Source organism: Pempheris klunzingeri, chromosome 20, assembly GCF_042242105.1.
Source record: "Pempheris klunzingeri isolate RE-2024b chromosome 20, fPemKlu1.hap1, whole genome shotgun sequence".
NCBI lineage: Eukaryota > Metazoa > Chordata > Actinopteri > Acropomatiformes > Pempheridae > Pempheris > Pempheris klunzingeri.
The window spans coordinates 13047554-13064489 of record NC_092031.1 but is presented as its reverse complement, the minus strand read 5'-3'; the positions used below and the strand labels follow the sequence as shown (position 1 = coordinate 13064489).

Genomic DNA, 16936 nt, shown 5'->3' with positions numbered 1-16936 from the left:
CTTCTTAAATCTCATTGGAAAACATATTTTTCTATAAAAGCCTCTTCATAATGATTTAGTTTGATCTACTTTTACTTATTTTTATTGTACTATTCTTTGTTAAATCTTTTATTCCTCTGTTGTTACATAAAGGCCTTGTTTTTAAGCTTGTTTTTGTAACTATGTTTAGACAATGATTTGTGTATGTATATTTGTCATTGTTTATTTATAGTGCAGCATATGTTGCATACATATAAATCCATATAAAAACGTTGGAGGTAGAAGCAAATCAAAACACAGTGCTAAAAAGTATTTTGCAATGCATGCTGCTCTTTTGGTGCACTAGCAATCACACAAGAGTATTGCATTTCCTTTTCCAAAGGAATAGTTGGTGCATAATACTTAGAATAATTTAAAGCTACAGCAAACCGAACACAAGCTTTAAACCAGTCTGTCATTGCAGAAGGGACAAGAGAGAGAAAAGAAAGTCCAACACTGTGGATGGAGGGCTGAATCACCGTGGTGTGGGATCTCCCCAAGTTATCATCCGTCACCTCCTGTGTGGTTGTAATGAAGCACCAAGTGGAATTGTGTTTTAACACATTGAAAAATAGAAATGTACTAATTCTTTACATAATCAATTTGTTATTTGCATCACCCCTACTTCAGGCCACTTTCACTTCACAGGTCTTGGCACTGTCAAAAGCACTCGGCCAGTTGAGAGAACGGTCCAATCAGCATCCACAATAAATCTAGAGTCCGTTTTTTTGTAAGCCATTCTCTCCTATGACACATCATATTATAAAATTCATCATTGTACAGACTCCACTACACAAAATCAAGGCTCCATGTGCAAACTAGCTACAGGTATGCTTGCCCATCAGCTGGGGTGATGCCCCAAGCTCCATTCCTTCTGGTCTCTATATTCAGCTACAGTATGTATCAAAGGTTTATAGTACAACAACAACAACAGCAGCAGATCCCTTTCTTATTTTGGGCCATATTTGGGTTACCTGTGAACTCTGTCATAGAAAATCACTTTGCTCAGGCCATCTCACTCTGCTGTCTGCTGGCGATGTGTCTAATTCTACAACAATGGAAATCCAAGCCTAGCGCCACGTTCCAACAATGGCTGAGAGAACAGCAAATGTGATTCATATTGATGATCTTCATTATAAACTTGCCAATAAGGAAAATGTTTTTCTATAAATCTGCAAATCACTTCTCGACAAAGTTTGTCATCATCCCAGCTGAGGTTAAATGTCTTTTATGTCCCTTGTGCATGACAGTATTTGAAACAGTCCCATTTGTGATGTTCCACACTCACATATCCTTGTGATCACTGTTGCAAACGTTAGATTTCATTTATATGTATACATGTCTCCTCTTACATTTTTTCCTCCTTTTTACGTGTTGCTTGTTCTACTGTAATTGTATGTTTTTTTTCAATGCTGGTAATTTGTTTCTTAACTGGACGTTATCCAGTCTTGCTTCAGTATTACACACAGACTGCTGCCAGTGTAATTTCCACTTTATCTGTCCATAAAATCCAATAAACAAACTTAGAAAACAAATGCATGCCTTTTCAAGGCCATTTCCTTTGCTGAGGTGATCATTGTTGCCGTGGATACCAGCTTTAGCCACTGCTTTGCTTACTTACTTAACCCCTGCTCGGTTTTTCTTCTTTTCTTTATGTTGCCTGAATAAGTTCTCTGGTTTGATTATTTCCTCTAATGTGTTTGATATATATATATATATTATTGTTGTTGTTCTTCTTCTTCTCACTATTCTTCTTCTTCTGCTTGAAACTCTGCAGTGCCACCCAACATTATGATAAAATGGTTTGTATTAAACACAATGAGCAAGTTTCCAAAGATTTGTTTCAAATTGGCTACAAGTATAGAAGTGTTGGAATGAAAAAAAATCTCCTGTGTATATATTGTTGTTCAAGTCCATTTTATTTCTATACACCAGATTACTTTGTGCAAATATAGCAAATATACATATTGACATCTTAATTAGGACAGCTAAAGAGGCATACAGCTCCACTTATAATTATATATAAAAATATCCTTATCCTCGTCAAGTCTTCCCATCCCATCCGGCAACTTCTTTATTTCAATAATGTCACAATGAATATACAAATATCTACTGATAAATACAGTGAAACCACTATAACAGGTACAGTGTGGTACTGAATGACCAATATAGAGCTAAAGTTGAACTAAATTACACAGTTTCACGATGTTCCTCAGTCGAAGCCATTCTTTCCTTGGTCAGATGTCCACCACACAGGCCGGAGCGTTGGTTCTTATAGCATCAGAAATGACCTTTGCTCCAGACTCTCCGACGCCATTTCCCTGCAGACTACAGAAAAACAGAGAGAGATTTTGATTTAAGCAAAATGAGAGCATTTAGGCTGCCAAACACTGCACTCTGAGACATTAATTCACAGTCACATACAGTGAAGTGTGTATACTTGAGAGTTAATATGGGAGAGATGCAGAAAAGAAGTCTCACTTTATGTATGTCAGCTGGTGATTTCCCTTCAAGGCCGTTGCAATGAATATGGCTCCATCCATACCCAGAGAGTTCTCCTGCAGACTGATGGTACGCACAGAGACAAATAATGCTTTCTTTAATCAAATGTGCACTGATTTAAGTGTAAAACTTTAAGTATCGAAGGCAAAATACTGGGTTTGGCTGGACATTTCTTCCTAGTCCAGCACATGTGAATGGTGCTACATTACAGCGAACTGGATCAGGAGCACACTTTTAATCAACAGCCGCTAAAGACCGATCACTGGATGAGAAGATAAATGCTGCACAATGTTAGCTCGCTGCTGTAATGCTGTTCCCTTGGATCATGATAAAAGAGACTTACTTCAACGACTTGAGGCTTCTGTTGCCTTTCAGTGCGTTAGCCAGAGCCTTTGCTCCCTTCATCCCAACAGTGTTCCCACGTAGACTGAAACAGTGAAACATGTACTGACATCGATTATAAAACACAAAAGTTGTTGTACATAAATGGTTGTTTTGTATCAATTCGTGTTTATAGTGATTAGAAACAGAAGACATCAGGAACACTGAATACTGAGGAGAATTATTATTCAACCAGATCTTTCTCTAAATTGATGTCACTTGCTGTTTCCACACAGGGTGCAATCATGAAATTGGTTCTTCACCAGGGCTGAGACAGCTTCACAAAGAGCTGCCTGAGAAAACTGGAGAGGTTCACAAAGAGCTGATGTTCCAGCCCCTTCTCTGGCTGTTGTGTGTGTTTTTTTTGAAAACTTAAAACATGGTACAAGATGTTCATATTTTAAGCCCAATGTTCTATGTTGTGTGTTCTGTTCTGCTCTGATGTTCTTTTGTAGGTAATGCTACAAAATGTTTCGCCCCATTGTTTGTGTAATTACTCAAAGTGAAAAACAATGTAATTTAAACAAAACTGAACCTTCCAGAAATATTGAAAGAAACCCCCTATAGGAAAATACATTGTTAGCCTGAGGCTCTCTCTATTATGAGACTAGTAGAACAGGAAATTAACCCAAGACATTTAATACCTGATAAGCCAACTCACACTGATAACTGATATAACCTTATGGCCATATTGAAATGATTTATGCACGTAGATTTGCAACACCAATACCACCAATACCAATAGTGGTCTGATACACCCAGAGATGTTTAAGAGATAGTGACGATGGTATGAACAAAATCTCTGCTGATGACACATTTATATAGACTTAAAGTATATATTGTCATGTTGCCTAATCCTAGTTGTGATGTATTTATACCGAGAGGCATAAAATCACAGCAAATGTCGAAATGAAGTAATCTAGAGAAGTAACAACATTGGAAATGAACGAAAGAACAGAATGTAAAGGATTAAAAACATTGGTTGGCTGTGGTTACATGTTTGTACGTCATACGTCATTCAAATGATCCAAAACAGGGAAGTGCTGGATTAACCAGAAATGGAAAGATAAGAGAGATGTAGGAAGGATTCATGTTGATGTCTTGGTGAGGGAAACACGTGCAAACCATGTAATGTAGTGTACCTCCTGCTTGAAATATCTGTCCCTCAAGCTCTGGATACAATCAGCTGTAACTGACAAAGAAGATAGCACACATTCTTCTGAGGAGCACAATTGAGCTCCGCCAGTTCTCAATTACTTGCTTATTGTAAACTATGAGTCTGCAGGTCAAACAGCAGGGGACACACAATAGAGAGCTTGGACTCACTCTAATGTCTGTAGGGTTTGGTTGATCATTAGTGCTTCTGCCATTGCAATGGCACCACTTGTTCCTGCTGAGACCCCCTGGAGACTAGAGAGAACAGCACACAAAACAATGAACACACAGGAAAAAAATAGATAAAAGATAAAAAAATGGAAAACATCAATTTGTCACACATGTCGTAACATGTCGTTTATAGTTAGACGTATATGTATAAAAACTGATCATTGTACACAACTGTGATGCTGACCATAATGTACGCAGAGACACGTTGGTTTTCAGGGCCTCAGCAAGAAAAATGACACCTTCGTTCCCAATAGCATTCTCCTGTAGACTGCAAAAGAAACAACAAACCCACACACACAAATATAATGATGGTTAAAAATAACAATACAACCGTGTGACTGAGATTTCACATAACTGTTTAGCAGGTGATAAGACCACGATCAATCAATAAAATCCTGTCATTTGCTCACAATAGTGTCAGCGCAGTCTTCCATGACAGAATACAGCTTTAAAATTATGTGGAGATCAATTTAATTACATAGAAAAGAGTGAGTGGAAGAGAGGTGAGTGAAATGAGGCCTGATAATGGTGCAATGAGGCAGACAATTGCAGAACTCTAAACTATTGGCCTTACTCCAAGAGCTGCATTGTGGCATTAGAGAGGAGTGCATGAGCCAGAGCTTTTGTGGCAGAGGACTTGATGAAATTCCACTGGAGACTGTAAAATCAGAAAGACAGGCGCATAAGGTCAACATCATGTAATTTAATATAAATCTTTTAAGTTTCATAGGCCAGACAATAACTGCAAGGGAACATTAACGATAAAAATACTGTGTTTTGTGATTATGTGGTTGAGATTTACTGGTGATACTCTTAAAACCTGCATTCATTACTTTTTTGAACATTTCAAGATGCTGCAAACAACAAAACTTTGACATATTATCACCATATACATTTGATAAGGTGAACGTATTAGCAAAGACTGGGTTATTTACATACTAATAGCATTAATTTGAAGTCACGTTGTTTGCTTAGTTTAGTTTTTTTTCTAACTGAAATCAGCTTCCTGAAGTAGCTAAAAGTGATGTTTGTGAGAGCAGGCAAAGTGACATAAAAACTAGCTTTCACAAGAGCACTTTCAAAGAGAAGCTGGTGATGCCTGACCTGATCGCAGGCTTGTGTGTGTGTGTGTGTGTGTGTGTGTGTGTGTGTGTGTGTGTCTATTTGCGTGCTTGCATTTGCATTACAAGCCTCACTTACTGCAAAGCGGTGAGGCCTTGATTAAACTTGATCGCTCCAGCTATAGCTTGAACACCCTCATCATGCAACAGATTGGCTGTGAGACTGAGATGCACGCACATTAATACACACATTGATACACAGACATATACACAGTAGATATAGTACAAACAATCACACGGACGGAGATAGAGTTGCTTATTGAAACACTTCATTATGTGTGACTCAGTGTTTCCCAGTCCTGATCCTGGGGTCCTCCTGGCCTGTTTTAGGTGCTTTCATAACACACCTGATTCAAATGATCAGCTCGGCATCAAGCTCTGTAGAGGCCTGATAACAACCAATTCCCATAGGGCAGTGGGCAACCAGGACCAGGACCCACAAATTTATGGTATGTGTAATTTAAAGTCTATCACAGCTTTTGTAATATGTCTGCTTTCAAGCTGAAAATTCTACATAATTCAATTGGGTGACTGTGATCTTAGACATTAATGCCATTTCTGCTACGTTCTGAATATCACCATATTTCTTAAAACAGCCACATCATGTAATTTCATGGGTTTTCCATCCCACAATAGCCCTACCATGGTCCCAGGGAGTGACACTTACAGGTTATTTCCAACATCTCCAGGGCTCTGTGGGACGTTACACTACTAAACACTGCTTTTAATGAAGTGACTCACTCAAGGTCTTGTAGAGAGTTGTTCTCATGGAGGGCGTGGGCCATGTTCTTTGCTCCCTCCACCCCGATTGAGTTCTCCCTTAGACTTATCACATAAAAAAATACATGAAAGGGAAAAGCGTTTAGAAATTAAATTTTTACCAACAACCTTAATGCCAAGTCTCTTGTTCATATACCATGTCATATCTGACAAGTATTTATTCACATTCAGCGTGCACTGGGTAATGACCCAATATTACTATCTAGTAGCACTTCTCCTAAAGGAGTAGTTTGGAATTTGAGAGAGATATTTGAAAAGTCGATACCGCCGAGTCTATGAGCCAGTACCTTTAGTTTAGCATTACATAACAACTGCAAATGGGGGCAGCTTGCCTGGCTCTAGCAACCTCTGCATGCTAACAAATTAATGTTGATTAACCTAGTTAAAATTCAAAATGTTTCAAGTTGTAATAGCAGTGCTGCAGGCGATTCCAGATCAGTCGTAGACTATGGGAATTAAAACCCCCAAAAAAATTAAAGAAAGGGAATAGTCAAACTATTACTTAAAAGAATTATTGATTGGTATTACACCACTAAGTTCGATTATACTTTGTATACTTTGTTGCACTTTGTTGCAGGATTAAGTCCTGAATGATATTAGCTTTGGGTTGTTACGGGATAGCTAACTGGTAAAACATAGGGAGGACTAGAGAGCTTTAATACTCACTTCAAGGAGACAAGGCCACGGTTCAGCCTAAGTGCTTTGGTTAAGGCTGTCATCCCTCTGTTGCTGATGGAGTTACTTTGAAGTCTGCCAAAGGAAACCCACAATCAAAAAACGCATTAGCAGAAGACTTCTAAATAGAAGGTAATGGTTAATGCAGAGGTTACTATGCACTGCTGTCCACAGAGTACTGACTGAAGTGAGAGCAGAGTGTGGTTGACTGTCAAGGCCTCTGCCAGAGCGATTGTCCCTTTGTCCCCAAGTTGGTTACTACAAAGACTGGACACATTAAGATAAGAGTTAAATTATTGATCTTCATGGTCCATATGTGGCCCATTTACATGCTCTGTAAATGGGCCACATACGATATATGATATTATAAAAGCTGGTGCTCTTTAATCTTCAGTACAGAGAACGAATATAACAATTTAAGATTACATCAGCTTTGTTAGAGTCCGGTTTGCCTTGAGTGCATCTGCAATCCTTTTGGCTCCACCCGCTCCAATCGTATTCTTCTGTATACTGAATTATTATATACATGAAAGAAAAATGTACTGATTACTCCACATGATAAGCATAAAAACACACATATACCATACTATAGGACAGACAACAACACAAATGGAAGGCAAGCAGATAAAACTTACTTCAGAGACACTAGTTTGCGGTTGCACTGCAGCACTTCTGCAAGAGCCTGAGCACCGTCCTCCTCAATGGCATTGTTCTGGAAGCTGGTGGTTGGTCAAATGGAGCAATTACTCCAGCTCAAGTGTTTCAATTGGCATTTTGCAGGGTCTTTGTGTGAATAAACCAAAATCTATGGCAATTATATACTCACTTGATTGAAACCAGGACTTGATTCATTTTCAGAGCCTCTGCCAGGAACTTTGCACCTTTAGAGCCAATGTTGTTGTTCCGAAGACTATGTTACAAACAGGTGGTTAGATGATTTATAGCAATGTAAAATCATAAGAGAAATTCCATGTAGCAATGTGCATGCCTGTGAAATATGAAGACATAGGCGATAAGAATTGAAGCAGTTCTGGGACTTGGAGACAAGCACAAATAGTTTATTTCTTAAAGGGTATGAAACAACATAGTTATCTAAAAAAAATGCTCAAATGAAATTTAGTGACCAGGACACAGAGTGAAATATATATTTCTGCAAAGTAACTGCAAGTGAGTGCAATTTTAGTATTCTTTGGTATAAAGCTACAGATTAGAGAGTATTCATTTTATGGAAATGTGAGTCAAATGTTCACAAAATTTATGTTTAGAAATTGTTTAATGTTTTTAAACATCTATCATCTATAAGCTGTCTGCAAGAAATTATGCCTTATGTAGCTTTAAGCTTGTACTGTTTTGCATGTCGTATGTAGTATCATTGGCTCCGACATGGATTTAGTAATACACTGTTGCCCATAAAGTTGGAATAATTGTTCAATACCCCCAATTTTGTTAAAGCCTGAATACACAGTTTGCAAAGGTTAATTGTGGTTTAAGTTTCACTGTGATATGTTTGGAAGAGTTTGATCAATAAAGTTGAGAAGATATACACTTTATTTATCAAGAATAAATCCCATTGTCACAATCATTTCATGAGAAGAGGTAAAAAACATTGTATTCCAACTTTATGGGCAACAGTGTATTATTCAGAGGTATTGTGATCAGCCAATGCCAGCATTAAATATTTTGTAATATAGTACATATTACACACAGCTGCTGAATGCATTCACATGTCTCATTTCTCATCTCATTCCAGTAAAACCATTAAGAGAAAATTAAGGCTTATAGCCTATTATTGACCCCTGGATTGCCTCCTTTTTTCTCGCTCTTTCATTTTGGGAAACACTGACATTTTTTTTTGTGGCGGAGCTCCTAATTTACGTTTGGCGACAAGAGAAGGCCACATGTTTCCTCTTGTGAACTCAAAAGGCTATGGCCTTCCACTTAATTCAGCTGTAATAAGCTCAAGGCAACAAAAAGATCTCACTTGAGAGACGTCAGCGTCCGGTTCACCAGCAGGGCTCGACTCAGGGCTTTGGCACCTTTGTTGCTGATGGCATTCTCTGCCAAACTGAGGCGGGTGAATAAAAGAGGTTACAATCATATGATAATCACATTCATCATCATCACCGCACCAATCCTGCAACCCAGTGTCTCTTCCACCCTTGAAATCAACAAGACTGACACTTACCTGTAATTATACCATTTATGTGAGCAATCAGACAAGTTCACTTGATAGTGTAAAATATTCTTCATGTGATGCTTTGCCTCGGTAAAGAGTTACTACCTCACCTTATCTTCTGGATATGGCAGTCTTTGGCGCTCAGCAGACTTCCCAGCAATTCCATGACATCGTCTTTGAAGTGATTGTTCTCTAACCTGTGGAGTGGATAAGCTTTAAGTTTCACGCTTCAATCTTTCTCCTGAGTTTTAGTTTATTGGGACACAGTGCTTTGGGTGGCTGACCTGAGATGGCTGCAGTACAGTAGCTGTGGGAGCAAACATTTCACTGTTGTGTAGTTCAGAGAGCCTGTTAGGTTGATCTGTTCACTGCACTCTGGAGACACATGCAGCAGGTAGCCCAGCACAACACAGTGAGCCCGTGTTAATTTCCCCGCTAGGCTACCGAACTGTAAATCTTCCTCCACACTCCGCAACAGCTCTGTATGCTGCAGCTCCTGTAAACAATATGCCAGGTTGACTGCACGCAGGGACACCACGGCACCCCCGCTGACCAAGAGGCTTTGCAAAAACCCTGCTGCCCAAGCCTTATGATTGCCATCATCCTTCCCAAGAGCCAGAAGCCCAGCAAGAGGTCTCATTGCCACGGAGGACAGCAGGCCTGTCAGGAAGCGCACAAACACATCCAAGTGACCATCTTCAGCTTGTTGCGAGTGCTGAATGGCACTTCGAAAGTGGTTCTGAAACCCGATCTTGGGCCAAGACATAGTGCTCTCTGAGAACAAGTCAAAGATGGCCCGCTTGGCGGAGACATGGTAGAAAGTAGCTGCAAGAAACTCCTGTAGAGTCAAATGAGTGAATCGGTATGTTGTGTATATGGGCGACTCCTCCCGCACAAGAACTCCAGCACCAAGACTGCAGTGAGTTAACAGTAGATCAATCCCATAGGCCCTCAGGTCCTGCTCACTGAAAGTGTACTTGTGCTTGAGCAATCCATAAAATGCCAGTCGGCCAAGATTCCCCAGCAGTTTACGATTGCTCCCATGGAGCTGCTCCATTTTTACAGGCTCCCTGCCTCTTGGTTCCCCTACTTCAGCTTTCATGGCACAAAAGTGAGCATACAGCTCAGTACAAGTCCTTGGGAGGCACTCTTGTGATTCACTCTGCATGATGTACATCAGAGTATCGGCTACTATCCAGCAAATGCATGGTATGTAGCACATCACCATTAAGATCTTATGGGACTCCAAGTGCGCCAATATTTTACTAGCAAAATCCCTCTCAGAGAAGTGGTGGTTTAGAAAGACCTGGATGTCCTTCGGGCTGAATCCTGGGATCTCAGTCACCCTGTCAACCAGTCCTCCAGGGATGAGTGAGGCCACTCCTGGCCTGGAAGTCACCCACACTGCTACGTCAGGGAGCAGATTTCCCCGGATGATGTTGGTTATTAGGTCATCAATGGACACTTCTTTGTTTGGGTCGTTGCAAGGAGCTGCATCTGAGAAATTTAAAGTGGAGCGGAATTCATCCAGACCGTCGAGTATGAGCAGTGTGCGACAGGAGCTGCTCAGGACCAGACCAGGATCTGTTATATGAGGAAAAGCCATTTTCACCAGCCTTTCCGCAGAAAGTTTCTCCATTGAGTTCAACTCGCAGAAAGTGAAAGGCAAAACGAAGCTCACATCTGTGCAGATTGCCCCTTGGCTCCACTGCCTGATGAAGTGTCGGACCCAGGTCGTCTTGCCGATACCAGCCACTCCAACAGTGAGGGAGACCCTGGGAGGTAAACTGACCCGGGTCAGAGGCTCAAAGAGTTTGGCCATCCCCAGCTGCCTGAGATGATTTCTTTTCCTGCCTCGAGTCACTCCCACCTGCATTAAGTCATGTTCCTTTTGCTGGAGGTCAGAAAGTCCATCGACCAGAAGTAAGGTTCTTGAGGAGATGTTCAGTTTGGGGCAACTGACTGAATCTCTTTCTCTGTACTGCTCATATCGCCGTAACAGCACCTCTTTATGCTCTTTCACCATGGAATCTGCAGAAAAGGAAACACAGGCAGAGGTTAAGAACCAATGCACCACCCCAGCTATTATGTGACCGTCTAAACTACTTGATACTACCCTTTAAAAGAATGACAACACAGAGATCAAATCCCATTTTCAGTTCCTTACCGTGGTTAATGATGAGCTGGGCCACGTGAGAATCTGAGCTCTCTATGAAGCTCCGGAGGGCGTCAGACCCTTGAGCGTCCTTCCCAGTGACGATAGCTGCGAGCGTGATAACCTGGTCCTGCAGTTGGCCCGCATCCTTGATCTTGGTCTCCTCAGCTGAGCTCAGCACATCCCCCTTTCTCAGGTGGGTTAACATCTCCTCCAAGAAGGTTGTAGTAGTGAAGCGTTGTAGCTGGTCTTGATGCTTTTGGATCCAGCCAAGATCTGAACCAAAACACAGCACAGAGGAAACTCTTGAGAAATGATTATCAAGTGATGATTATCAAAACATGCTGCCATATAAGAGCAGATTTTTGTTTTTCTCTTGTGAGACTTCATTTCAGATATATATATTTATATATTTATATACTGATGACAATTCATTAAGGGACAGGTGCCAGTAATTTTTATGTGCAACATAATACATTCTGTTATATCCTGAGGGTTCATGCTGCTTCCCACTGTTTCACACATCCACAAATAATCAAAGGCAATTTTCTGATTCTTCTGTGCGTGATTTATTTAAATTTTTCTTTAGTCAGATAATTTGCACAATATCAAATTCAAATTCAGTCAGTTCTTCTTTTTCGTGTCTTATTTCCTTCCCTAATCTTAACTATGCATGTCAAATGTATGGTCTGGCTCATGCACTTCATTTGGTGGATTACTATGTACAGCAACTAATGCAGGTCAGATGCTGATGTAGATGTATCTGCTCCACGGATCATTTGATACAATTACTGACAGTCTGCAATGAATCCTACTGACTCTTGTGATCTCCCGACTTTTACTTTATTTTACATTCTCGTTTTTTTAAGTGAAATGTGTCACTAACCATTGGATGGGTTGTCATGAAATTTGGTTTAGACATTCTTGCATCCTCTGGGATGAATTGTCAATTTTTGGTGGTCATCATCCAGCCAAAATTTTAATTTGTCTAATATTTTTGGATTCATGATCAAATACCTGAAAAACAAATCACATTCCCATCATCTTCAGCTGTACTTTGTGTTTGGAGTGCAACTGTAAGCATGCCAACATGCTAAACTAAGATTATAACCAAAAATAAGTGCTAAACATCAGCTTAGCATAGAGTGAGTATAGAGCCTCACAGACCCACTAACATGGCTGTACACTCTTGTTCACCTGTTGAATATATTTCCAATGACCATGCCACAGCCTTGACATGATGCATTCCTCCTCAAAAAAGGATGTACAGAGCCTCGTGGAGAAAATGATCCCTCGTGCTCCACAACTCAGAGAATCAGAGACACAGACATTTGTCTATGCAAACATTCATTAACATCCAAAGCACTACTATAATCTAGAATCAGTGCAGTAGATGTCTAATGTCATCCCCAAGTTTTGGTTTTGTTCAACTGACTGATGCTGGTATTTTGTGGATAGTAGTCATTTTTGAAGGCATTTCATGTTGAAGTGCAAAATAATTCAAAGCAAAATACTTACTGCACAATAGACAATTAAATACATGAACCCAAACAAGGAGAGTTCAGGATTTTCAAGAGTTTTTTTTTCCCAAGCGCCAATTTAATTAGTGCTTGCGAACTAAATATAACAGCACAAATTGCGACAAATCATCAGTACCAGCTTGCTTTAATTGCAGTAATTACTATGATCATGTCACATTCTACCTCTCTGTCCCCTCTTCAGCCACATTCCCACTTCCTCATAACTATTAATTGCCGGTCTCTGCCTGTCCATCAGTGGCCCTCAGACTTTTCTCTTCCCTCACCAGTCACTCTCTACATATACCGGTCCAGATCCTTCATTCCCTTGCCAAATTGTCATAGTTTTCATATTTGTTTGTGAGCCTCCAGAACTGAACCTGACTCTTACTTGGACCCTGTACCTTTCTAAATCTGCCTGCAAGCTTATCTATGCCTTGGTATTAAATCATTCAACTGAACCTGATCTGCCTCTGTTGTCTGCATTTGGGTACTTTCCCTGCTGCCTTAATTGCCGGCCAGACAGATCAGTAATTATTATCAGTGTTTTTGAAACATATGGTGGCAGCATACCCAATAAAGAAACTACTCGCATCTCTCTGTGGCCTTTTCAAACGTCACTTAACAGTTTAAACAGTATAAATCAGTATAAATCTAATAACTATTTGAGACCAAGTTGTTTTGAAGATGCCTTCAATAATCCACCCAAAAACACCCATGTGGCATTAGAAATAAATGAGGAGAGAATAGAAAGCTTTCTGGAAATAAACACTACCTGTATTTACAATCCAACTAAAATCAAACACAGACTAAGATTCTTGGATTTCAAGCAACACAAACCTGAAAAGAACATTTGTTTTATCTAAGGTGAATCAATATCCAAAAAGTGCCCCTTGGAGCCCAATCTGGCTAATGTCTAGGTAAGTGTTTCCAAACTAAGCTTGCAGGCCATTACTTTGAAGAGCAAAGTAATTTCCAACGCCTGGAAGCACTCTATTAGGGTATGAATAAAGTCACAGTTTGTGATTAACAGTTACTAGGCAACAGCTTCACTCAATACATGTATGACATCTTTTTTACCCTGAAAAAGAAATCTAAGTCTCTACAGTGCATTTCTTACATTTACTTCTACTAAAAAAAATCTTGTCTTTAAACTAGTTAGCAAACCGGTTTTAAAATCTATTCCAATTAATGTGATCTCACCATGTCATTTGATCATTTTACAATCTTTACTACCCCTGCTGTTTTGTAGTTTGTCATTTGACTGAGCAAGCTGGTACTTCCCCACAAGCCCATTCTCTCTCTTTCTTATTGTGAAAGTGTGTTCAGGTTAAGCCCCTGTTTAGTTGTACTTTAACTTTTCTCCCAACATTTGAATTACTTTTTTAAATTACCATTAATTCAACCATGGATGACTGATTTTCCTTTTATCTGATTTCATTAATTGTGGCTGTTGTTACTCCACTGATAAGGCTCTAATATCACCTCAGTTGTATAATTTTCAAGATAAGAACAGCAGAACGTGAATATGACTGAAAATGGTGTGGGCAGCATCAGTATTATGCTCTTGTCTCAAAAGAAAAATTTAAAGGGGTGAAGTTTTTGGAAACAGATAATCAGCTTCTGACATCATCCACTCCAAAGCCTAAAATGCATGGGAGACATGCTGAATCTGTTGAAGAAACTCTTACCGTCTGTTTCTGCTCGAGAGGAGCAGGATGTGGACTGGAGATCCACGTAGCAGTCGTCCTGCCACATGATGCGTTTGCTGTGTTGCATGATAGAATCGTAGTATCCCTTCCTCTCCATGCACAAGTCTGATAATTTCTGCCCTCAGATTTTCCTGTTTGTGTCTAGACAATGCAAAACAGCATTACTTACAGAATATGCAACTACAATAAATAGAGTTTGACAGGCTGTGATGAACAGAGGATGATTAATGCTCCAAATGTGAATGTACTATGTGTATTTTTACTATCATGTATTACTCATGTACAGATCACTGATCACATTAAGATATATTTTGAATTTGATGAACATATGGACCGTTCAGAATATGCGAGAGTATCTACATATATCAACTAGACATGACAGATGTTCTTTCTTTTACGCAGTGTGGTTATGGCTGTCAGACTAAGAAAGACATTTGATATACCTTTGAAAGTTTCTTTTCTCATTGGCTAAATATAATGCAAGAAAAAGAGAAACGTCTGCCTCAGTACAGCCTGAAAAAATAACTACTGGTGAAGCTGCTGAACAGCTGAAAGCTCAAAGTTTATCAGTGATATCAGAATAGACCTGGATGCAAGAAAAACATCTATTGCACTTCTTCTTGTCCTCTGTGCTGCATTTGATAAGGTTGATCATTTTCGCCTTATTGAGAGGTTTGAAATGTTGGTTTGAGTTAGTTGCCACGACTTAGTTTCCCTTCTCTTTCTTTAGGCCATTCTCATGTGTCTATTTGCTAGAAAGAAAAGACTCGGCGCAAGCAAGGGATGTGCGCTTGAAGGTGAACAGTTGTCTGCGTCACATCATTATGCTTTTGAATGCAGGAAATTACATCATTCCCTCAATCGATAAGAAAGCAAGTTAGGTGTAATAGGAGAGTGACGGGTATGTCAATCAAGCACAAACCACCAACTCATTTCTGAGGTCTAAAAGCAGGCAAAACAGGTGAAAACACCTGAGTGACCCTGAGTGTGTAGGGCCTTTAAGAAGCTTCTCATCCTTTTAAAGTATTCCACAGCCTTTATCAAAACTACATTAATGACTTCATCACACTGTCAGAAAGTTTGTTACAAGCCACTGTGTCTCAGGTTAGCTGTTCCTGTAGCCAGCAGTGATGCTGCAGTGCACTTCTTTTTAGCTTTTAAAAGGCAAACACACATCCTTCTTGATTTTATCCTGGATGTATTGTATCTTTCCTCATGTATTTTTATCTTTTGCAAAGCACCGATATGCAGCACATCACTGCACATCGCTGCATATCGGCAAAATTGCAGTAAAAGTAGTGCAAACATGAAATTTAATTGTGTTTGAGGTTTCATTGTAACGGGAAGTCGCAAATACTTTCCTGTGTGGTTTGTTGCTGATCAGGTAACTTCTCACAAAGGAAGCTGATTCAAAAACCGAGACCTCAGACAGCCTTCCTGTTAAGTTTAGACAGTCTGACAAAACAACTCAATTATATTCTAATGATATTGCACAAATGTGTTTAACACACCTTGTAACTGCAGAAACACAGCTCTGTTAAATTACACTATAATAATCATGATCAGCAACAAACACAGACTTGAGTAGCAGAATGCTACCACCAGCTATACGCTGTGCACAGAAAAAGAAAGCCAGAAATCAGTTGTAAATGAAATAAGAATCAAGGCCATGATGGAAAGTTCACATGTGAAGCTGCAGTCAGTTTCAGAAACCCTCTGTAGCTGTGAAGTTTAAAAATTTAAAATCTAGTGTGCAGTGCACAAATTTGTGGTAACTCACCATGGGAGTGCCGAAGTTGTGGGTGTCAAAGGATGTAAAAAGCTGCTCACACAGATGTTTCATATAGCAACGCCATAATTGTCAAGAAAGCAGGTGTAGGACAATTTCAGTTGTAAACTGGAGGAATCTCTAAATAGTGACATTTAGAGGACCGCTAGCTGACAATTTAAAGAAGTCACAAACACACAGCAGCTTTAGTCATCCTGAGTCAGTGCTGTTGCTGGAGAAACTGTTTCATGCTGCAGCTCCTTCCTGCCAATCTAATCTCCTTCCTGTGTTGTGGTTAGCAAGTTGAACAGCAAAAAGAAAGAAGAAGAAGAAAAAAAAAAAAAAACTTGCGCTTGCACTTGCACGCAATGTGGCACTGTCCAAGGCCTGAAAGTTTAACCAAGTCACTCATCGACTGCTTCTCAACTACACCGGTGCTGAAACGCAAATGAGAGTTGAGATGAGAGATACTACATGATTACTGGTGTTAAGGCTTGGCAAAGAGAAGCACAAAGAGCTTCATGCTGCAAATGCGTCAGTGAGCACTACAGCAGACAAGAGGTAAATAAAAATTCAAAAAAAATCAAACTGTCTGGCTAGAAAATTATGAAGAGCAAGGATAGGATTCACTGAGTTGATGTTGGCAGGAAGCCTTATGTACACTTCTCAAAACAAATTATACATTAGCTTTTGCACAGCACAAGATAATCACATATCAATTATGAATCACAGTAGTGCTGAGTGA

At 39.8% G+C, this 16936-nt stretch overlaps 1 protein-coding gene across 1 annotated transcript; it reads right to left on the bottom strand.

Moving 5' to 3' along the window:
• Positions 1-1916: 1916 nt before the first annotated feature.
• Positions 1917-16417, bottom strand: nlrc3 (NLR family, CARD domain containing 3). The gene is made up of 19 exons (XM_070852080.1): positions 16204-16417; positions 14403-14564; positions 11207-11470; positions 9324-11070; positions 9150-9236; positions 8845-8928; positions 7690-7773; positions 7499-7582; positions 7290-7373; positions 7047-7130; positions 6855-6938; positions 6150-6233; positions 5488-5571; positions 4862-4945; positions 4472-4555; positions 4228-4311; positions 2864-2947; positions 2500-2583; positions 1917-2346 (listed from the first exon to the last, which is right to left on the bottom strand). Exons 2-19 carry the CDS (start codon positions 14518-14520, stop codon positions 2256-2258), a joined length of 3399 nt encoding a protein of 1132 aa, XP_070708181.1. The 5' UTR covers positions 14521-14564; positions 16204-16417; the 3' UTR covers positions 1917-2255.
• Positions 16418-16936: the final 519 nt, after the last annotated feature.

Bases quoted from the DNA above. Each gene is read 5' to 3' on its own strand.
- nlrc3 (XM_070852080.1), bottom strand. From the start codon at position 14,520: ATGGAGAGGAAGGGATACTACGATTCTATCATGCAACACAGCAAACGC. The intron at 6,234-6,854 runs GTGAGTATTAAA...TTATGTGATAAG, and splicing joins CGTGGCCTTGTCTCCTTGAA to TCTAAGGGAGAACTCAATCG. The intron at 4,556-4,861 runs GTAAGGCCAATA...TTTCTTTTGCAG, and splicing joins GCCACAATGCAGCTCTTGGA to TCTACAGGAGAATGCTATTG.